This window comes from Ailuropoda melanoleuca, chromosome 7 (genome assembly GCF_002007445.2).
Source record: "Ailuropoda melanoleuca isolate Jingjing chromosome 7, ASM200744v2, whole genome shotgun sequence".
Taxonomy (NCBI): domain Eukaryota; kingdom Metazoa; phylum Chordata; class Mammalia; order Carnivora; family Ursidae; genus Ailuropoda; species Ailuropoda melanoleuca.
The window spans coordinates 67,622,104-67,646,048 of NC_048224.1; the positions used below are offsets into that span (position 1 = coordinate 67,622,104).

A 23,945-nucleotide genomic window follows, 5' to 3' on the forward strand; every position below is an offset into this window, starting at 1 on the left:
TCTTGGATTGGACTTCAGGCCATTTCCCCTATTGTTTACCTTTCCATGTTTTCTGTATTTCTTCTAATAAGCATGGATTGCTTTCATAGTAGAAAAAATAAAACTTTAAAAAGTGGGGGAAAGGGGCACCTGGGTGGCTCAGTCAGTTAAGTGTAAAAAAAGGGGGGAAAACCTTAGGGCCCAATAATTATAACTTTCTACTTAATGGAATTCAATGGTAATTGGACTTTACTACAAACACTATAATAAAGCTTCTTTTTTAACATTTTTATTTTGAAATGATTTCAGTCTTACAAAAAGGTCAAAACCAGGAGAGAATTCTCAGACTTTCACCTGTATATTATTTTACCACATTTTCTTTTTCTCAGAGACTCTTCTTCCTTGGCCTCCTTTCTCCTATACACACATACATGTATATATTTAATATTTAATATATATTTAGGATTTTTATTTTTAATATTACATATTTTATGTTTAGTAAATACATACACACACACACACACACACACACTTAACTCTCTTCTTTAATCTGTAACAGTTCCTCAATTTTTCTTTGACTTTATGACTTGATATTTTGAAGGGGAACTGACCATTTATTTTCTGGAATGTCTTGGTCTGGGTCTTCTGATGTTTCCTCATGATTAGATTTAGGATATTGGCAGGACTATGACAGAGTGATGACACATCCTCCTCAGTGCATTTCTTCTCAAAGCACATACTCACTCTCTGCCTGTCCCATAACTGCCCATGGTGACTTCCATCACGTTTTGTTTTCAATCACAGTAATGTTTTGTCCGTAGATTTCCGTAATTAAAGTTTTGTCTCCCTCTGTAATTAATTAGTAAGTATCTTATGGGGAAACATATTGAGACTTTGGAATAGTCTGTTTTCATCCACTTCTCTCCACTAATCCTAGCATCCATTAATGGTTCTTGCCCCAGACACTTACTCTTGTGGTGGTTGCAGAAAGGTGATTTTTGTTGTTCTCTAATTTCTTCTATATGTATTATTTGGAACTCTGCTGTCAGTGCTTTCACTTCTTCCCTTGTCATTCATTCATCCGTATGAACTCATGTATTGTTACTTTATTCTGTGGGTTGTAATCCGTTGTCTCTATTATTTATTTTGAAGCTTACGTTTTCCCCGATTTGGCCAGTGGGAGCCTTTCTGGGCTGGCTTCTGTGTCCCTTCAACATGGATCTGAGCACTTCTGGACTTCCTTAGAAAAGCACGGCAAGGGATGCTAGTTAAGCTCGTCTTGTACTTTTCCACCGTCAGCCCTAGAATCAGTCCTTCTCCCAAGGAGTTTGGTTACCTTTAGGGGTGAATGAAAAGCCAAAATCTCAACAAATCAAGATCTGGGTGTTTGATGTGTGTATTAAAATTTCTGAAGGACCTTGTTATGACTGGTTTCTTGTTCTACAGAAAGGACTCCTATCAGACACAGTGGTTGTTTCCAGTAAATCTTCGCTTTTAAATACAATTGAAAATCCATGCGTAATTTTGAATGCTTTGACAGTTTAGAGGCATACTTCTCAACCTGACATACTTGGACTTGAGTTGTTAATGGTACTAATAAATCCATAAGTGGATCCTTTGTCAGTAAAGAATGAATAAATTGCACTTACCTCAGCATGGTCTTTAATTCAATTCAGAATTATTTTAGTGTAGCTATTAATGGCCTTGCCATTGAATGAGTGAGTAAAATTAAGCTTTTCAAATAAGTTGCTATTTGTGAAACTGAATACTGTAATTTGCAACATTTTATTCTTGTTCATCAGGAAAATATAGTTTCTTCCATTTTCTTTAGTCACTTGTTAACTTTTAGCAGCTGGCAAAAGAGTAAGTACGAGTCCTTAATTTCTGCTTCTTTTTTATAAATTGAGAACTTCCTATACAAATATAGTGTCAATTGCATGTTTTTTGGGGTTTTTTTTTTCCAGATAGGGTTAATTTTAAGCATTGAAGGTAAAGGACTCATGTTGTTTATCCTTTTCAGCTTGTATAGCATCTAGCAGAATGTGATTCTCAACAGTAGCTGCTATGCTTTGAGAATTCTGGTGTGACTTTTGCAAGAGGTGATGGTGTATACTCCCATATTCTCGGTGATATATGCTGTCCCTATTAATTAGATTTCTGCATAACCGAAGGGAAAGGGAAAGGATTTTTTTCTAGGGGGTGGGTATGGACTGGAATATGTCTTTTAAACTGTGAATGGGTAAATAGAGAAAAATTAGTTGGTTACATTTTGACCATGAGTGATATTCAAAGTAAACAACTGATAGTCTTGGATATAAACTATTTGGAACATGGTACTCTGTCTACAGATCATCCAGCTGAAGGGACAGTCATTTTCTTAAATGGGTGTCATAAAACAGTAGTTCCAAAGGATGTAATTAGGTGTTTCCAGGCCCCGTCAGTTTGAAAACGCAGAATGCTAGATGCTTATCTTGCAGATTCCTGTTGCACTTTAGCATATTAAAGATTTGAAATACCCCAAGGCATAGAAGCATGTTTAATCTTTTTAGCCCAGCATTTCCCAAACTTACTTGGGGAGGGAGCATTTGTTGGTTGTGTACTTGTTAAGAAGAAAACACTGGAAGAGATCCTGTGTTTTTTTATTGAGGAGGTACTCACTGAGCACTCACTCAGCACAGGCAATGCAGAGATAAAAGGCATCCCTCAGGGGCACCTGGGTGGCGCAGTCCTTAAGCGTCTGCCTTGGGCTCAGGGTGTGATCCCGGCGTTCTGGGATCGAGCCCCACATCGGGCTCCTCTGCTGGGAGCCTGCTTCTTCCTCTCCCCATGCTTGTGTTCCCTCTCTCGCTGGCTGTCCCTCTCTCTGTCAAATAAATAAATAAAATCTTTAAAAAAAAATAAAGGCATCCCTCATACCCTCAAAGAACTTAAACAGAGACAACATTCAGGTTATGTCAAGAGTCCTGTGACTGAGGTATACTTAGGGTGTTGTGGGAACACAGAGGCATCTGATCTTATAGACCCCTACCTGCAACCTGAAGGATCGATTTTAAGTTAATGCATTTTTATTCATTTATTCCAAAATCTTTTTGAGCACCTACTATACACCAGGCATGTCCTAGGCCTTGGGGACTGATAAAGCAGTGCGCAGAACCAAGGAGAGTCCTTGTCCTCTTGGATCATACGTTCTCATGAAAGGAGACAGGCAGGAATCAGGATGAATAAGTATAAGTGTACAATTATAGCATGGTGATAAGTATGCTAAGGAGAAAAAATACAGCAGGGAGGGGACAAGGGCATGTGTGTGCATGTGTGTGGTGAGGTGATGGCACTTTTAGCTAAGGTTGCTAGAGGTGTCTTACTTAGAAGGTCATGTTTGGGTATAGATCTGGATGAAGTGGGGGACCAAACTCTGTGAGTCCCTGGGACAAAATGGGAGAAGGAGCAGGAAATGCAAATGCCAGACCGGAAGCGAGAATGACTAGCATGTCTGAGAAAAAGCAAGGAGACAGTGTAGGTAGAGTGGAATATGCAAAGGAGAGGGTGATAGTTGATGAGGCCAGCAGGGTAGATGGAGTTAAATCACTTTATAAGCCTCCCATGGCCTTTGGCTTTTATTCTGAGTGAGGTGACAAAGCATGGAAGGGATTTGAAAGTGCAGACCAGTAGTGGGATCTGTGGGAAAGGGGAATGGATTTAGGCATTACAAATAGTTCATTTCGACCGGAACACAAAGGAAGGGCAGAAGTGAGGTGCACAGGGCCTTCGCGGTACTGAGAGGCCTAGATTTTACCTTGAGAATGATATGGAGCAATGAAGAAGTTGAGTAGGAAGGACAGTCAGATCTTTCTTTAAGAAAGATCATTTGGCAGCCGTGTGATGAATAGATTTGAGGGTGGGAGGTAAACTTGAAAGCAAAGACCAAAGTTGTTGATCTATATAGTGCAGGAGGGAAACAGGGAGTGTGTGAACTCAGGGGTGCCGGGGAGAGACAAGTATCGAGGTTTGGTGTTCGGTGAGCTGTCATGGGAGGCGGCAGCCACGGATGACTCCATTTCTGCTTGGGTTTCATTTTGGGTTTGTTGATGTCTTTCCACACGGGGATGCAGGTTTGAGTTAACATGAAAATGAATTCCTATTTGAACTTGTACAGCATTTGAGATTCTTGTAGGACATCAACATAGAGATGTTCATGAGCTAATTAAATACATAAGTCCGGCATCAGAAAAGAGTTTATAAGCCAGTGAACAAACATTAATTCTGGATACCACATCTAGTTACAGAATTGAAAAACATATAATTCATGTGAAGACTTTATTTTATTCCTTTGCCTTTTTGGGAACCACTTTATATATTGTGGGAATGGAAACTGTTGAAAGAATTTTAAGTGACTCCAGAGGACCATACAAAGATACCAGACTTTAAGAGAAACAGTTTACCGCTCAGCTGAAATCAGTAGTCTTGGGGATCCCTCTTCCATTTTTGGCAGGAGGGATGACTTTTTAGATACGAGATGTTTTTATTGATTTCTTTACTGCTTTCATTTTTCAAGAGAAAGTTCTTCTTGTTAAGATGGTTACACCATGAGAGTTTATGAAATTATATTCGTTTTAGATTCACAAGAAATGCTCATACATTGTCTGAGAGTGACCGTTTAAGCAGCAGATATTTCAGTCCATTTCGTTAAGTAAACAGGAAATTACCAAAAGGCTTATGTCTGAAATAATTCATGGAAATTGCTAATTTCTAGGCAGGGAAATTCAGGAAAGTATATGATAAAAGCAAGGGATTAGAAGACCAGAGTTTTGTTTCATCTCTTTCTGCCACTTACCAGTCATGAGATTTTGACAGATCACCTTTCGATGGTCAGGTTAGTCATCTGGAAAATGAAAGCAGTAACTCACTGTTGACCTCATGAGCTGGTGCATTCTTTGAACAGGCATTTGTCAGGAGGCATTGTTCTAGGGCTGGGCTGCAACACTAAACAGACATGCGTGGTTCTTACTCTCACAGTTTGCCATGTTTTGAATTACAACAAACAATCTGAAAACTGGGTATCAGAGCACCATACAAATTGTAAAACACTATGAAAACATGATGGTGATTCTTGCTTTAAGTATTCTTTCCAGAAGATTTAAGTTCTCTTCTCATTTGAGTGATTAATTGGTAGAAATGCAAATAAATAGTAGGTTTACACACAGACTTTAAATCCCTCCCAAAAATTAACTCAAAATGGAACATAGTCTTAAATGTAAAACTGTAAAACTCCTGGAAGGTAACATGGGAGAAAATCTAGATGACCTTGGGAATGGTGATGACTTTTTAGATGCAACACCAAAGAAAGGCACCATGATAAAAGAAATAATTGTCTGTGAAAGATACTGTCAAGAGAATAAGACAGGCCACAGACTGGGAGAAGATATTTGCACAGGACACAATCTGATAAAAGTCTGTTATCCGTAACGTACCAAGACTTCTTAAAATTCATTACTAAGAAAACTAACAACCTGATTTAAAAATGGACAAAAGACCTGAACAGACATTTCACCAAAGAAGATGTACAGATGGCAGACACAGAGCATATGAAAAGATATTTAACATCATCTGTCATCAGGGAAATGCAAATTAAAATGAGATAACCACTTCACAGCTTTTAGAATGGCCAAAATCCAGAAAACCGACAACACCAAGTGCTGATGAGCATTGGAGCAACAGGAACTCTCATGTGTTGCTAGTGGGAATGCAAAATGGTACAGCCACTTTGGAAGGCAGTTTGTTTCTTATAAAAATAAACATACTCTTACCATACAGTCTGGCAGTCTTGCCCCTTGGTATTTACCCAGGTGAGTTGATAACTCATGTCCACATAAAAACCTGCACACAGATACTTATTCATCACCACCAAACACTGGAAGCAACCAAGTAGGTTAATGGATAATCAAACTGTGGCACATCCAGACAGCCGGATGTTATCCAGCACTAAAAAGAAACAAGCTGTCTTATCATGAAAAAACATGGAGGAACCTTAAATGCTTATTACTAAGTGAATATGGTTAATTATAATTAATTATGATTTCTACTATATGACATTCTACGAAAGGCAAAACTTACAGTAAAAAAATCAGTGGTTGCCAGGGGTTGAGTGGTGGGGGGTGGGGAGTGATAAATAGGTGGAGCATGAAGGATTTTTATCACTGAAACTATTTTGTATGATACTATAATGGTGGATACATGTCTTTATACATATGTCAACATTCATAGGGCGTTTAACATCAAGAGTGAACCCTAATGTAAATTGAACTTTGGGAGTAATGACCTGTCAGTGTGGGTTTATCAGTTGTAACAAATGTGTCGCTCTGGTATGTGATGTTGATAGTGGGGGAGCCTGTGGGGGAGCAGGGAGTGTGTGGGAATTTTCTGTGCTTTCTGTTCAATTTTGCTGTGAACTGGAAACTGTTCTTAAAATTAAAGTACTTTTTAAAAAGTGCTTCTCTCTGGCAGAGGAGATACGATGCAGGTGTGCCTTGCACACTCAGGGTAGACAGTTATTAAATGTTTGTTAAATGAATAAAAGAATAATGTTAGGATTTGGAAATTCAGGCAGGTTCTTCTATCTTTTCAGAAATGTTTTTTATTACATTTTAAGTGAAGTGGGAGTAGTTATGTCTGGGACTCACAAGAATCCATATAGAAAATTTAACTCAGAATACAAAATATTGATTTTTTTAGAGAGTGCCAGAGTCAACACTATATCCTTAGATTTCAAAATACGGATTAGAACAGTTTCATGCCATTGGAGAGTGTTAGGCACAGCGTAAGATAGCTAACTTTTCTAATTGTGAATGAAGCGAAATCTTAAATTTAGAAACCAACATGATTTACTTATCTTGGGAAGTAAAAGGAAGGTTAAGGTCCTGCGATTCTGTTTATTTGTAAAGCATGCAAAATGAGGGTCATTTTTTTCCCAAAGAAGTTTAACAGGAAACAACTTGCATGATAGCTCATGTAGCAATTAAATGAAAATTCTATATTCTTGGGGATGTTTTAAAACTATACAACTTTGGGTCAATTTCAGATAGATGTTAATATCCACAATACATTTTCAAGAGTTCTAAAGGCCTTTGACTATGACACTTTATTTTTATAATCACTTGCACAAAATCCCACATGTTGACAGTAATCGGCATTGGTGAGAACGTGTGAAGGCTGCTTCGGCACTTCTTAACAGATGGCCTTCTCCATTCATTTTCTTCTCTAGGCAAACATGCCGAAGACATATTTGGTGAACTGTTTAATGAGGCTAACAACTTCTACATCAGAGCAAATTCTCTTCAAGACAGAATTGATCGCCTTGCTGTCAAAGTTACCCAGCTGGATTCAACAGTGGAAGAGGGTAGGTAATTGCATGAAAGCAATGAGCTAGAAGTGATGTTGACAAGACGGTAGTAATTAATTGTGGTGTAATCACTGCTTTTTCCTTGGGGTAGTGTGCTGATATTTCATCTTGTCCTTTCTAGAAGAATATTGAGGGGGGGAGCCCACAACATTGGGGTAGGTAATAATTAAAAGAGTCTTCTCTTGTCCACCTCATAGATGCCCTCCGCACTCTCTTTATAAAAAATATACACATATAGTATTTGTTTTAAGGGATTCTTTGAATGTTTTTGGTATTAGAAACCCTAGTTTAGGTCATTGGTGGTTCTTTTAAAAATACTTTCTTACCTAAAAATCACAGAATCACTCCAAAGATGTGGTCCAACTAAGAGGGAGGGTGATCCTTACGCAGCGTGACTGAGTGAAGGCATCCACCTGCTACCCTTGTTGGAGTTGATGCCTGTAAATAATAGTGGTGATCCTGCTGATTTAATGTCTCAAGAAATAGCATTTACTGAAGGCCTTTGGGTGTCATGGTTGTAGAATAAAGTTAATCCTGGTAAGCACTGTATAGGTAACTGATAATCATTTTGAGGATATACCCTGAAATTGTGACAGTTTCAATAAAATGAAAATTCACCAATTCCCTCTTAAAGATTTCATTTTCTGTATCTTTTGGATGAGTGACAGATTAGACTGGAACAAGATAAAGCATTTCATATTTATTTGAGAAAAATTTTCAGATTAACAATTATTTTTACCTTTATATTAAAAGTGGTAGTTAAGATTTCTCTTGTTGCGTTAAAATGATCTTAGTATCTGATTTTTCTGCTGGACTTACAATAGCAGTATTAGTAAAAAATGGAAGTTTTCTTTTTTTTAAAATGTAGTGTTTTAGGGAATTCATCGCTCATCATTTAAAAAAACGTGTTTACTCATGTTCAGGTCTTTTTCCAAAGTCAATAATTAAATTAGTGAATTAGAAATTTAACAAAAATGTAGAGCATCGAAATTTTAATATCCGTTATGAACATTCTTTAATCTGATTTTTAAAATTTACCTTGTTTGAGAAAAGTAAAACCTTGGATAGCTATTTGGTCTATTCAGTAAGAAATTTTAGCATCTTAAGCCAGTCATTCATTTTTCAAATTGGTATCACGAATGATTTTTAGTATTTATTCATCTTCCTTCAGTTTTTTATGGGATCTTGCAATTGGAATACCAGTGATAAACCCTGTGCTAGAAAAGGTTAATTTGTACACTGGAGTTCATAAGATTTTACAGTGTATTTCATGTCCTTAAAACCCCTCCCAGTCAAGATTTACCTGCTGTCTTTGGCATGGATTTTATAGTAGAAAAAACATTTGACCAAGTTAGGAAATCTGTGTTCTGTTTTGGGTTTGCCTTTTTTTGCTGGATGATCTTGGAAGAGTCACTTAACGCCCAACTCTCAGCTTCATTGGTCAAGTGGGTTAATGGACAAGGTTGCCCAATTCAGAAGTTTCTGTCAAGGTTAGATGAGTTAATACGTGAGATGTAAAGTGTTGCACAAACACAAGAAATAAGTATAATCAGCCCTGATTCTCTTACCCCTGAGTGTAGTTTTATATGCTGCTACTTAATTTCCAGGACTATATGTATTTTGAAAAGCCTTACCATCTTCCCATAATGTTAGTGTCAGGAAAACTTCATGCATTTTTTACCTTTGTATATTTTTTTGCAGACTTATTTCCTACATGTATTACGTTCAACTGGTATTAACTGAATTTTTTTCCTCCAGGATACCCAGACCCTTTGTATTTACATGCCTGTTATACTCAACTATATTCCTGTGTGGTTTCTGAAAAATGCTATTATAAAGAATGATGTTCTAATATTAGGTTCAAAGAAATAATTAGATCACTACAGAAGAAGAAAAGACATGATTTTGTCTTCATTTTATAGAGACAGCTGTTATTTATAAGAGGGAAGGAATGTACCTGCTATTTAAGCACGGTTTTAAGTGAACAATAAAAACATGATTTTATTATTCTAGAATCATAAATTCTATTTATGATTGTGTCTCAGATGGTAATTATTGCTGAACAGTTAAAAATATTTCTGTATAACTCAACTCGGGGGACTTTTTTCTGAATAGTGTCACTACAGGATATCAACATGAAAAAAGCTTTCAAAAGTTCCACAGTCCAAGACCAGCAGGTGGTTTCAAAGAACAGCATTCCTAATCCTGTTGCTGACATTTACAACCAGAGTGATAAGCCACCTCCTCTGAATATCCTTACACCGTACAGGTATGGCTTCGTGCATTCCCAGTACCTTTTTAGTCTGGATTAGCTGAGAGACGCGGACAGTGCTGTGGACGTATTTTTTTTCACACTTTGAAAGTAATTGCAGGTATTATATACAACGAAATTAGTTACCGGTACAGAATTGTTAAAGGCTTAATATTTCAAAATAGAGAGAAACTCACCCAGAGAAGTGTGAGCTCTGATGTTAGCTGTGGTAGATATCTGTAATAGGTAGCTACTTTTGTAGATACCTGAGTGTAGATATCTGAAGTACAAGTGGACACATTGCATAATACTGTGTGTGGTTACGTTTTTCCTCATATTCAAAGTCAGTTTTAAAGGAACTGCATAATTCATTTATAATGCAGCGAAATACCTGTCTCAGCATTTCAGCACTGCAGAGACATTTGTTATTTAATTCAGAGAAATGTATGCTGCAGCACTACGGGTTTTTACGAGTGAATAATACAGTCAAGAAATCGACCTGTAAATGTAAAATGGTGGGATGCAGTATCAGGACCAGACTTCCCAGAAAAAGAATGGAAAATCAGTAGTGCAGGAAATTATTATTAAGAAACTAAAAATGCTTTTTGAAAACACCTCCCCAGCCTCTTACCACATTAGTGTTTTCTTTCCATATTTTGTCACCTCCTTTCCCGTATACCTTCTCATTGTCCGTCCTTGTACAGCTTGTTCTTCTCCCGCCTTTGCCTTCCAGGTAAGCTCACTCCCTCAGCCTCTCATGAGCATGGGCTGTGGTGGAGGGTGTCCTCACTGCCCCCGGACTAGCTCCACTGGGTGACGGACTCTCTTTACCATTGAGTGGGTTCTCTGTTTCCAGTGCCACCGTCTTGGGCCTTTGGTCCTTCTCGGGGAGTGCTTGGAGTTTTTTGGTCTGAATTCCTGTCCCTTCTCAGGGTCCAAAGGAGATGTTTGAACCCACCCTCTATTGCAGCTCTGCCACTAAAGCAGCAGTTCCAGCTGCTTCCCTTTCTTTCAGCACGGACAGAAAGATTCCCAAAAAAACGTCATAGAAATCCCATGGAAACTATGATGGGAGAGGGCCAATGGGCCACAGCATTCTATGAAACAAGTACGCTTTTCTGGAAGTTTTAGCACACTCACCTAAAAATTAATGATCTATATGAATGGTAGTGTTGTAAGCCTGAGGTTTTACCTCGTGATTTTGCTTTCATGAAATAGGCATTTTTGGGGGCAATTTCAGTTTTATTTAGCACTAGAAACCACAGGGCGGGCCTGTTAAAACTTTCCTAAGACACCTCACTAAATATTCTGGTCTAAAGGAAAAAGCCTAGAAAATTCAGTGGACCAGTTATATTTGATGAATCAAGATCATGATTAGATTCTTGCGGTGATAGAAAAATTTTAGTTGTATAAAAAAATGAATTGACGTTCATATGTATCGTATGTGTATATTCAGCTTTATGGAAAATAAAAATGTCTTTGACTTTTTAATAGTGTGTTTAAGAATAGCAGTGCTACTGCAAAGGTACTTTTTGATAATAAAGTAATATTTGGGGTACATAAAACACTAAAGACAGTGTTAACATATGAGCATTACAGCAGGACTGGAAAATGGAAGTTTTTGCATTTAGTTGCTATCAACACAGGACACTGCTGTTTATTCTTACGTTGAGATTAATATTTGTTTACTGACATGAGCTTCTGCCTTCATTAAAGTATCAGCTCCCTTCTTTAAAAAAGTGTGCATTTTATATGTCTTAAATTTTGTAGCAAGTTACTCTTCAGGTTTTCTGTATCTTCAGTCCATTTGGAAGGCCTGGTATCTTTGGGAGACTATATTTTTCACGGTGATGTTATTAATAAAATCTCTGTAATGCAGGTCTCCTATCAGTTAGGAAACCTGGAAAGGAAAGGAAGGATTTCAAGTAATCAGATTGAAGTGTAAAGCGAATTGCCGTGGGTGGTGATGTTCAGACCGTCCAGATGGGCCAGAGTAGCCGGCGTAGGACGCTGGGCGGTAGTTTGTAGTGATGAGAAGCTCTCCAGAACGTGGCATTGCAGGAACTTCGGGGACAGGTGGGCAGGACTTTGCCCTGAAGTCTTTCAATTAAGTTTCTTTGTCTGGGCGTAAACTCTTTCTTATACTCATCTCCCTGTGCCTCATTCATTTTGCTCTTCTCTGGGCCTTAAATTACTTATTGAAATGCTGATTTGAAACATAAATGCTCTGCTTCCTCTTGAAGGTAACCTCCGGGCCAGATACTTTTTTAAAGCATTAGTCGTATAGAGTGTTTAATTCCTGTTATGATTATTTTGACTTTACTATTGATTTATATTACAACTTGGGATTTGTATTGGTTTTATGATTGATGAATAGCTTATATAAATCCTTGAAATATTCTTTAGACCACAATGGTTGTAGCAGGACTTGAATGTGAAATGCCACGAGTGAATTCTCTTTGTGGGTTACTTCCGTCACACTTAATACACTGGGAGCGTTTTGCTTCTTTCTGAGTTGAATTTATAGATGTTAGGCCAACCGGATAAAGAAAAAGGGAGAGTGTACTTACTAATTTTTATCCTAATAATATTGAAGCTCGAGAGTAGAGGTAAATATATAGACACACCAAGAATCCATTCATCTCTGTGTATGGCCCCTGTTGAACTAAACAAAACATTTCCTGAAATAATTGAGGGATCAGCTATCATTGTTTATGAGCCATATTGTGATTTTAAGGCACTTTTCTGCACTTAAATCTGAATTGGCAAGAGTACTTCTTACGTGATTATTCTAGAAAAAGTTGCTGTTCTTGCATGTTCACTTTTTTTTTTTTTTCAAATAAGGAGTTCAGAGAGACTTAATGTGTAGGACAGTCAAAATGCCCCATGCTGATGTTGTCATCTCATGAGTTAAATTAAGTGAATATTCACCCCATATGAAAATGTCCAACAGCCTCTCCCCCTGACTTGTGATACATTGACTTACAGAGATGATAAGAAGGATGGGCTGAAATTCTACACTGATCCTTCCTATTTCTTTGACCTCTGGAAAGAAAAAATGCTGCAGGACACGGAAGACAAAAGGAAGGAGAAGAGGCGTCAAAAGGTAAATAATTCTAGCACGGGACTCTCGAATCGGCATTTAAATGAGATCCCTGTTTAGAAATGAGTCAGTAAGTCCTTTATGTAAATGGTTGAGATGTTGGATTTAGTGCAGAAGTATAGGTTCCATGTTTTACATGAAGATACTGATAATTCAGTCTAACACAGTGATATTATCTTTCAGTAAATTCTGTCTGATTTGTTCCCTAGTACTTGCTTTGCTTTAATAGAGGTAGTGACTAGAAGTTTTGTTTGTAACCACGTTTTATAACTTTTCTCCTTCTGCTCTTTAAATTGCACAAAGCAGCCAACATTTCATATCAGATATAATGACCTGCTCTCATCTCTTTAAAGCATTCTTAATTGGTGCGTTGCCACCTCGCTGTAATTAACACCTTGATGAGATGTTCATATTGGATTGAAAAGCGTGTGTGATCTGTACATTTAGCGCATTGTATTTACCAAAAAAAGAGGTTCCTTTTGGTGGGGTGTAGTAGGCAAGTGGCTTGCAGTCTGAAGGTTGAGAGTGTCCACATTATGAGTACTCTTGGAAGAATAATCACACTCTGTTCAGGTTTAGGGACTTCTGTCTTAAGAACTGCCCCTTTAGGGCCCAGAACCTACTGAGAGTTAATTCTCCAAACACGAATATTTGCTAAGACTTTCATATGTAAACTGTGTTTTTAAAAATGAGCACCTGGTTTGCTTGACAAATCTTAGAGTGCTTTGGTTAAGACAAATTCTTAGCATGTTGTGGGTTAGTGACCTTAATATTTGGAGGCATCTAGATGTACTGACCCCATAGAAGTGACAATTTGGGATGGAAAAGAATTTGAGATTTGAAAACAGGATTTAAGAAAGGGAACATAGAAACAGTTGGCTGACTACAAGTGTAAGATGTTCCCACCAGAGTCCAGGAAAGAATTCTAAAGGTTTGTTATTCATGCTCTCTCCCTGTACTGTGGGTAAGGAGGTGAATGGGGAAATCTTGGAAGAGCTGCTGAGTGTTGAAGTGGAAAAGTAGTCAAGTGAAGAAAGTATAAAGTATTTAAGTGAAGAAAAGAAAGATCCTAATCTCTTGACTGGAAGAGAAACAGATATCGAAAGGCCCCTTGGTCCCTACACCTTTTTATACTAACAGGGATTTAAGAGTATTTTCCTTTAAAACATGCCTGTCCCTTTAAATGGTCTTCTAGGTTTCCCTTCTCAGTGGTACTTTTGGCAAAAATATCTAGTTTTTTTTCAGCAGTCTTCTTCAGGGGAAAACAGTCTTAGTCGATGAATGATTATCATGTCTTCAAAATTATACCATTTCCTTGGCTGTTTTGTCTCATTACACATTCCTCCAACGCATAAAATTCTGATAAGAATTTCTTATTCACTTATATAATAATGTTTCTTGAATGTCTTCTGAATGCTGGATAAACAGTGGTGCGAAAGGATTATCACCCTCACGGAGATTACAATGTAGTGGGGGAAACAAACATTAAGTAATCATGCAGCCCACTGGAACTCATAAAGAGGGAAAGAATTTTGAAAATTCTAGTACAAATCTGCTTTTATTATGTAGGAATAGAAAATGAGATCAGATATCCTTCATTTCCCAGGATTTCAGAAACGCAGGTTACTTTCCATTTGGAGCTGAAAAAGTTTCTCTGAAGGAAAAATTAGTTTAGAAAATTTGGGGATGAGAAATCCATCGTTTCTGAACTTGATTTCCTTAGTTTGCTGGTTTAAAAACATTTTTTAAATGATGCAAATAAATACGTAGTTGTAAATGTGTAGTTATAGTGCCTGGTAAATGTTGTGAAGGAAAAGTGTGGTGTGTGGTGGATGCGGTGACAAGGTGGGGGGGTGACAGTGTAGATGAAGTGGTGTCATTCATTGAGTTCCAACAGTGGGGAGTTAGAAGTCAGCTGAGCAGTCAGTGTGTGTGTGTGTGTGTGTACACGCACATGTGCACGCACGCAAGAGAGGGGGTGCTGGAGGAGTTGGGGGCAGAGAAAGTGTGGGGTGCTTCAGAATCGAGGAGCGGTCAAGGTAGAAGCAGCTAGGATCATCCCAGGCTAGGGACAGTTGGGCACGTTCTGGGGACTTTAATAAGCCACTGCGGTTGGAGTGCAAATGCATCACTGTGAACACTATGTCATATTTGGTTTGTGCATACGTGCGTGTGTGTGTCGTGTGCATGATGATGGGTAGATTTGGAGGCCGAATCTCTATAAAGAAAGTTGCAGATAATCATAGCACTTTATCTAAATATGTCAGCATGTGTCTTTTAAAATATAAGGCTGACAGTTACTGATTCACTTACTACAGTGGTTCTTAATCAGGATGTGTTTTGAAATCCATTGAAATCTCCCTCTTTTAATTTCTACAAGTGTGCGGACAATGCATTCTGGTTGTAAAATGCTCACATTACACTGAAGTAAATACATTAGTTTGGAATATTTGGGGATAAGTTTCTCCCTTCCCTGGGTATCACCAATCACTAGTAACGATTCAGTGTGCACATTTTTAGACCCTTTTAAGTATTCATAAATATATGCATACATTTCGCGAAGTATTTTTATACACATAGACTTGTACTACATGTACAATATATGTACATGCAGACATACACATATATTGACATAATTAAAGATGTTCTCTGTTTAATAGTTGTATGGTATTACTAGGTATGCACACTACATAAACTGTTTACCCCTTACTGTATTAGGACACATTTAGGCTGTTTGTAAATAGTTGCTTAACAGTACTATAGTACTACGTGACTCATGGACAGATAGGTCTTCTGGCTAAACTTCTAGAACACAAATACGAGCTTTAAATTTTGGAAGATACCATCATATTGCCCCTGACCACTAAAAGACTGAACCAGTTTACACTCTTAACAGACTTCTTCCAGACCTGCGTATCATTATTATTTTCTTGATGCACTCATCCCTCCCATCCAAAAAAATCTCATTTGCATTACATACCTTTTAGGATTTTTATTAACCGTTTACATATGTTCTATGAATTCCATGTTCACACCCTCTGCCGTCCCTCACCCAGGCCTCCTGCATCCCTCTGCCAACTGTCCAGCTCCATCCTGGCACCCACCATGAGCCACTAGCCACCCTTTCACAGGATCTGCCTTCCCCCTTTTAATCTGTTCTCCACAACCTGGAGGGATCTTCTGGAATGCCTCTGCAGTCTGTCAGCCCCTCCCTTCTCACCTTCAGTGGTTTCCCATTGCTCTTGGGATAAAGAGCAACACTTTTGACCCAACCTGTAAGGTCCGGCCTGCCTTTTAGATCTCAGGAGCCATTCCCCCTAGTTCCCCATTTACCTTCTTTCATTCCTCCCGGTGTGCTGCTGTCCCTTCTCCTCAGAGCTGGCACACGTTCTCTCCCCTCTGGCCATGCACTCGACCCCTACTCCTTTGCAGAATTAATGCCTGCTCACACGACAGAGCTTGTCGCAGTCCCCCCAGTTCACTCCCTGACTTCCAGACAAGGCAGCATTTGGTATACGATGTATTTGTGTTTTACCATATTTTATAACTCTACATTTGTTTATGTAATTCTGGGGGCCTCCCCCACCCAGATTGCAAGCTCCGTGAAGGCAGATTCCTTGTCTTTTTTGTTTGCTTGTCTGCTGTTTGTATCATCAGCACCTGACACGGTGCCTGAGACATCGTGAGCACTATTAAGCTCACTGGGATCTGCTCACTTAGTCAGACTTTGTGAGTGTGTCCTCTGTGTAAAGCTTTGTGCAGAGGTATTTTAACAGGAGCGTAGGAGTTAAAAGCACATAGTTCTCATCTTTAAAGACCATAACCTCTTACTTGGGAAGCACGAAAAACACATACACATGTAGAAATAACTGTCCTCACCTTTAAAGAAACAGCTATGTAGGACCGCGGTTTTTGTTGGATACATATTTGCTGGCCAAGTAGGGCTGGAGCAAGACTGATTCTCGGTATGGGAAGGTAAGTTCTTATCATGTTTCTGTTCTGTGTTAAGCTAGTTGCAGGATTAGCTTAAATATTCTGCAATAATCTTTTAGAAACTGGCAATAGAGTATTTTGAGTTATTTTGTGAAAAATGATTGCATAGTAACAATTCAATCAAAATTGTGTAGTGGTAGGACATGATTTGTCTGTATCTCAGAGATGCATCTGTATAATGCAGATCTAAAACATCTAGTACATTTAAAGCAAGCTAAAAACCTAGTAAGATGCGAATTCTTTACCAGAAATGATGGTGGGCAATTCGTGGAGTTAGCTGCCGCAGAGTAGCTTCTATTTATTTAAGTTAAATGGTTAAGTGTCTGTTACTCCTGCTGGGTCTGTGTCAGGTAAGAGAATATATACTGCGTTAGAATTTTCTTAACGTTAGCATGATCTGAAATGGGAATGTCTCTTGTCTGCACACCAGGCTTGTTTCCCGTGCATTACAACTGCATTTAACCTGCTCTTTTCCTTTCCCTTCTGTCTTGGCATGCTTGCTTTCTCTTCCTGGACATCAGGAACAAAAGCGTATAGATGGCACAACCCGGGAGGTGAAAAAGGTTAGGAAGGCCAGAAACAGGCGCCAGGAGTGGAGTATGATGGCATATGACAAAGAGCTTAGACCCGACAACAGGCTGTCTCAGAGTGTGTACCACGGAGCGTCTTCCGAGGGATCCCTGTCCCCAGACACTAGGTGTGTGTGCGTGTGTTGTAGCAAAGCCTCCGCGTAGTACTTGGCTTTATAATGTGTTGGAAACGCACCAGTAGCTCTGGTGTTTATATGGCCCACGATATGTCTCAAAAACTTTCCTTGAAAATTAATGATATGTACTTTTTGATTTTGAAATAATACTTGAAAGCGGTTTCATTTTATGTTGTGTTATGTGCATGATTGTCCTTTGCTCTGACTGAAGTTTACTGTTCCATTAACCTAGATGTAGTGTTTTTAACATCAATGCTAAATTTGGGCTTAGTAACTGCCAATGGCTTACATTTTTATTTTAATAATCATTTCATCTTTTCTCTCCCTCTTTAGCTTAGAATGTTGAATTTCCTTTGCCACTTGATATCTAAAAATAATTAGCAGGTGGTAATTGATGTGCCTAAGATGGAACTTTATTATTCTTTTTGGTAACCTTTTCTAAGAGTGATGAGCAGAAGAGATAGTTATTTCTTCCGTTTATTAATCTTTTGTATTCTAATTTCAGGAGAAGAATTCTGTTGGAGTTACTATAAGAATTTGTAAGCATTTAAGTAAAAATATTCCTTGCAGGTGCGAATGATGTGGTCACTAAGTCACAGTTGTTGCGGAATGACAGAGACACACTAGTCAGTTTGCACTTCTGGTTTAATTTCATGTTTCTGCTTTTGTAAGGTCATGGTCCTTCACTGGCCAGAAACCTCAGAGTCTTCCGTCATCGTTTCAGAATTTGAATAGAGAATTCTTATGTGACCCAAGAATGTTTCAAAAACAGCAACAACCTGGACCTTACCTTATATCTGTGTCCTTTTTTCTTAATTTTTATCTCTATAACCTCGGAGTCTAGCACAGACTCTGCACACAGAAGATACTTCGTATTTGGTAGTTCCCATGCCCAGAAATATCTCTACCCCAGAAGGGCCGTCAGTCATTGGTTGGCTATGATAGGAGGCAAGTTCTAGGCAGTTTTTCTGTACAAGCTGTTATCTGTTCAGTACTAGGGAATTATTGGAGCTGTAACTGAGTGTTCACCTCAAGTGTGAATCTCTATGTCCATTTATTTCCATAGAAAATGATAATGATGATTCAGGTTTGCTCACAGGTCTTGGGGTGAGGAGGAGTGCTTGAATAGGATAGATAGCCCCCAAAGTCATTTTTGGGTTTTTTTTCCCCAACTAATTTGATTGTGATTATTTACTCATATAAAACATAAGCTTTCTTTTATAATACTCCATATATATTCTTATCTCAGTAGGTACAGATGGAAAAATGATTTTTGTAATCCCTCAGTTGAATGATTGCTATTCTGTTCTAGCGTCTGAGATTCATTTGTTCCGTGTTGGTTATAAAATTGATGATTACTGAGATTATTTAGTATTCTGCGTTTGTATTTATATTGTTTAGATAGATCGTCATTTTTCTTATTTTTCAGAACGTAAATCCTATTCCCGTGGCCTCTTACTATTTTCGTGTACCAGATAATAGATTAAAATTCATCATTGTGCTTGGATTCTATCCCTTAATTTAGAATCTTTTATTTTTTATTTTACTGAAGTATATCACTTTTTTCTTATTATAAAATAAGATGAACTTCTTATATTTGGAAATTACAGAGAAAAATTAAAATCTTATCCATAATCCTATCATCCAGAGAAACCACTGTTTGCATTTTGGCATATTTCTTTCTTTGGTCGTTTTTCTGTATACATATATGTTTTTCTTTTATAAAACTGAAATCTTGCTCTATGTTTCTATCTTTTGACTTTTGTTATTTCCTATTTATGTTTTAAGCATTATTTAGAAACACGGTTTTTAATGGATGTATAGGGACAACAGAGTTAAATGTAAAGACCAGATTTCGTGGCATGTATATGATCTGTTCATGTAAGTAATCTGTTTTAACCCAATCCACATAAACTAACCATAAAATTTTGCTCTCTCTGTAAATCAGGAATGGTTTAATTGTAAGCGTAAATTTAGGATGATAATTGACATGCTTTCCTACTGCTCTCTCTCGCCCTTACCAGGCGGTGTGAGACCTCCAGCCCAAGTGTCCTTGTACTCCTCTCCTCCTGTCCTGCGCCTGTGCCACGGCTGTCCAACTGCCCACCTGTCCACCCACTGAGTCTCCACTCCTCCACTTACTTCCCCCCTTACTTCCTCCTTTTTCCACGTGGTCTTCACTCTTACCAGTTCTCTTTTCTGTGACAGATAATCATGACGCTTCAGGATCAACCCACTCACCTCCACGTTGGTACAGCATCTTCTGTGGCTGATTGCTGCCTTCCCATGGGGGGATCTCTGTCCCCCAGCAGGCCCCCGACTCCCTACTTCTCCTCCAGCCTGCTGGTGCCCCCCTCACCAAGCAGCCTTCCTGGGCCCTGCCCTCTAGAACTCTCCCGCTGCAGTTCTGGTCCTCAGATGCTCACTTCCTGGTCCTGACTCCCTCCTCCATCTGGTCTTCCCCTTTCTCTGGCTCCGTAGGGGCTCTGTCACAAAGCCACTTTATGAGGGTAGCACTCTGAGTCACGCCACAGTGTTGACAATTTCCCCTCCTCCTCTAATCAGAAGCACTCTGTATTTTGCTAGCTAACTTCGTTTTCTTGAGAACGTTGTACACACAGTCTGTGACGTAGACACACACACAGAGTCAAGCACATGTCACCAGTGACTCCAGAGTTTTAGGTATTTATGTTTTAAAAATGTGCTCAATCTAAAGCCAGGTCGGGTTCTTCTCCCATTAAAATTTTTTAATTTTAAATATTTTTAATTCCCTTGCATAGTTTGCATAGTTCAGAAAACATACTCGTATGCACACCATAGTCTAGAATTTATACTGCAAATAAGGAGGAAGAAAGCGAGTTACCAGTTATTATACAGCAGTCAGGGAAGAAAAAAAGCAGCCTCTTGTCGTTTAGGACGATTTTCTCTGCCGTGTGGTGCTCTGGTTTTGAGGGGAAGCTACTGTCTGAGTTTCAAAGATGGGAACTCAGTTGGTTTCTTCCCTGCCCGCCCCCACACATCCCCAACGTGTGTTTGCCTGTTTCCTCCAGAGAGAGAGACACAAGCTGACCCCTCACAGAAGCCAGCAAATACATGTGAGAAGAGTAAGGACAAGAAGAGAGGAGTGGGAGAGAAGGAAAATGGGCATTGAGTTCATGAGTGACGCCAAGGAGCTGGCGCCGGCAGGGGGCGCCACCGAGGACACAGTGCCCAGAGGGTTCGTCGCGTTGCTCTCCTGGACCCCAGCCTCAGCTTGCCCACCCTGCTTTGGCTGCCCTGACAGGTCGCGCAGCCCCTTTTCTGACTCCGCGCGTCCCGGGAGCTGGCCTGTAGCCCGGGCCATCGACGCACCGCTGTCCTTACTAATACCCGTGGCCTGTGTGGCCGCCACCCTCATGAGGCCGTGCACCCTCTGGGGGGGGCCCCCGCTGGCATCCCGGTACCCACATCTTTCCAGGCTCCACTCATCTAATACCACATCTCCATTCCTTCCAGAGTTTCACTCTCCACCGTGCAAAGGAAAAGAAGCCCTTTCCACGCTGCACCACGTTCTTTCTCTTTTGGCTAAATACAGCCCTTCTGTTTAAGAAAACTGCAGCCCCCTGTATTGCATTCTTGATTTCTTCTGCTCTTCTTACTGTTCATATTTATCCAGTTCACCTGCCATTTTATAATTTCTAATTATATGCTGTCAGTTCCGTTGCCACTGAAATCCTCTGTCTTAGGTGCTGTTTTTTAATTAAGTGGAATTTGTCTTGTAGCCTTCTCTCTTATAAAAAAGCGTGCTGAAATATTGCGGAAATGGGGCTCTGCCGTTTCCTGCTTGCCGATCTGACTTACTCCCTTGAGCGCTGTGACTCTGGAGCCATGTAACACTGGGGCTTGCTGCTGTAGTAGTAGTTACGTTGTTGCTCGGAAGCTCTCCTGGGGCTGGACCTAGTCCACAGTAAAGGAAATCAGTGTGTGATTTCTGTGCATTGGCAAAGTCATTATTCAGATAATATGCTTATGCCTGCTGGGGGGAATCTTTTTAACTGAATTTAAATTTCTCCCACCCCTCTTTCCTGAACGTCAGGTCGCACGCGTCGGATGTCACGGATTACTCTTACCCGGCGACTCCCAACCACTCTCTGCACCCGCAGCCGGTGACCCCTTCTTACGCAGCCGGGGACGCACCACCGCACGGGCCAGCAACCCAAGCCTCCGAGCATGAGTACCGACCCCCCTCCGCCTCGGCGAGGCACATGGCCCTAAACAGACCCCAGCAGCCGCCGCCGCCACCCCCACCGCAGGCCGCGGAGGGGTCCCAGGCCTCCGCACCCATGGCGCCAGCAGACTACGGGTAACTCAGAACTCCTGTGCTCCTGCTCTGCTTGCCATCGCGTGGGAGTTTGCTATGTGTGGTCTAAAAATTTAAACTGAATAATCATACCGTAGGGGCCAGATGTGGCCAAGGATGACTGGATATAGATACTACCAGTTATGACCAATTCTGTGTTAAAATATTCAGTGCTCCCCTTTTTATTACAGGTGGATCTCAGGTTTGTATCTGTATTCGTCTATACATACTCCCTTCATACGTACTTTTAAGTGCATTCGGTATATTAGGTGTGTTACGTGTTTGAATGCATTGCTAAGCCGAGGCATTGAGAAAGGATGAAACGCTGATTTTGTGAACCTGTCCCAAACCTTCAAGTCTCTGTACACGTCCTGGGGGAACCACAGAGAGTTTCTATCACAAGTGTGAAAACTGGGGTGCCTGGGTGGCTCAGTTGGTTAAGCAACTGTCTTTGGCTCAGGTCATGATCCCAGGGTTCTGGGATCAAGCCCCGCATCGGGCTCCCTGCTCAGTGGGAACCTGCTTCTCCTTCTCCCTCTGCCACTCCCCCTGGATTTCCTGCTATCAAATAAATAAATAAAATCTTAAAAAAAAAAAAAGCGAGAAAACTATCCAGGTCAGCCCCCCTTGAGCCCCTGCTTGCACTTGGCCATATAGTCCTTTTTCTTGATCTCTTGGTGCCCAGACATCCTTGTACCCCCAGGTCCTTTTGTTTTCTGTCACTTGGGTAAAATCCAAACACCTCCTAATGAAAGACCCTCATGCTCAAGTGTTTATTAGTATAAGCACCCACCTTTATTTTGATAGGCTGCCTTTTGCTCTCTTTTCTGGCTTAACCGTAATCTTTAAAGAATTAGCCCCTCTGAGATAGTGCCCAGGGGTGTTGAATGTGTGTTTCCATTAACGTGTGTTCTTCAGTCCAGAGCAGTGTGTATCACCTTCTAATGTATGTCCCTCCATTTTCAGAGGTTCTCTTCCATTGCTTCTCTTTAAGGGTCCCCAGAGTGTGCTCGGAGGCACTAACTAAGGGTCAGGCAAAGAGAGGGTCTGTGGAAAACCCTTAGATAAGTAGGAGTCAGTGGAGTTCTTCGGTGGAGGACTTTCCAAAGATTTTGATATTCTAATGGGCACTGTGGGCTTGAGGAATTTCCAAGGGGATGAGGTATAAAACACAGAATTTTCCAAATCTGACTGACCGCCGAACCCTTGTAAGACAACTCTGTGAGCTACCCACCTTTGAGATGCCCAGTATAGAGGTTAGATTTGAATTGCTGTTCATAACCTTTGCAGTCAACTGTTTAATTCTAGCCTTCCACAGAAAGTCGCTTTTTTTTTTTTTTTAAAGATTTATTTACGTGAGAGAGAGAAAGACAGCCCTGTTGAGGGTTGGGGATGGGCAGAGGAAGGAGAGAGAATCCTAAGCAGACTCCGTGCTGAGCACAGAGCCCCATGTGGGGCTCAATTTCAGGACCCTGAGATCATGACCTGGGCCAAAGTCAAGAGTGGGACGCTGAGCTGACTGAGCCACCCAGGTGCCCCGAAAGTTACTTTGAGTGGTTTTCTTTCTGGTTCATTGTGAAGATGAATTTCATCATAGTGAATAATGTAGACCTGTAGAAATGACTGACCCAAAGTGGGGATATTTGCATCCTGCAGTGCTTTAAGTTCAGAAGACAATATATATTGTGTTTGGGGGAGCCCCCTGAATCAGGCATGTTCGACTGTCAGAGGACGGGACTGGTCGCTGCTTTAATGACTCTGCGTTTCCTCTCTTTACTAGGATGCTGCCAGCACAGATAATTGAGTATTACAACCCCTCAGGACCTCCTCCTCCTCCACCCCCCCCCATGATTCCTTCAGCACAAACTGCTTTCGTCAGCCCTCTCCAGATCCCCATGCAGCCCCCCTTCCCTGCCTCTGCGGGCTCCTCCTACACCGCTCCTTCTCACCCTCCCACCACTGGGCTCGTGGTCACAGCCCCGCCACCTCCAGGCCCACCGCCTCCTCCGCCGGGCCCTCCTGGTGCGGGATCTTCTCGCTCATCCTCCCCGATGCATGGCCCCCCTGCGGCCGAGGCAAAGCGCCAGGAGACAGCACAGCCACCCATAAGTGATGCCCGAAGCGATCTTCTCGCTGCCATTCGGATGGGTAAGTGAGCGTCTCAAACACAGTCTTCCT

The 23,945-nt window shown here is 40.4% G+C and overlaps 1 protein-coding gene across 4 annotated transcripts in view; it reads left to right on the plus strand.

The window, feature by feature from the left end:
- WASF3 (WASP family member 3) overlaps positions 1–23,945 on the plus strand; it is a 76,022-nt gene that overhangs the window by 40,906 nt on the left and 11,171 nt on the right. For 2 of the 4 annotated variants that reach the window (XM_019804837.2, XM_019804838.2), the window contains exons 3-8: positions 7,238–7,372; positions 9,491–9,644; positions 12,615–12,732; positions 17,244–17,419; positions 21,504–21,770; positions 23,548–23,915. In XM_019804837.2, coding sequence (XP_019660396.1) covers positions 7,238–7,372; positions 9,491–9,644; positions 12,615–12,732; positions 17,244–17,419; positions 21,504–21,770; positions 23,548–23,915 — 1,218 coding nt within the window. Of the gene's footprint in view, positions 1–7,237; positions 7,373–9,490; positions 9,645–12,614; positions 12,733–17,243; positions 17,420–20,478; positions 20,646–21,503; positions 21,771–23,547; positions 23,916–23,945 lie in introns of all 4 variants that reach the window. The other 2 variants (XM_034665001.1, XM_019804839.2) reach the window with 2 other exon arrangements.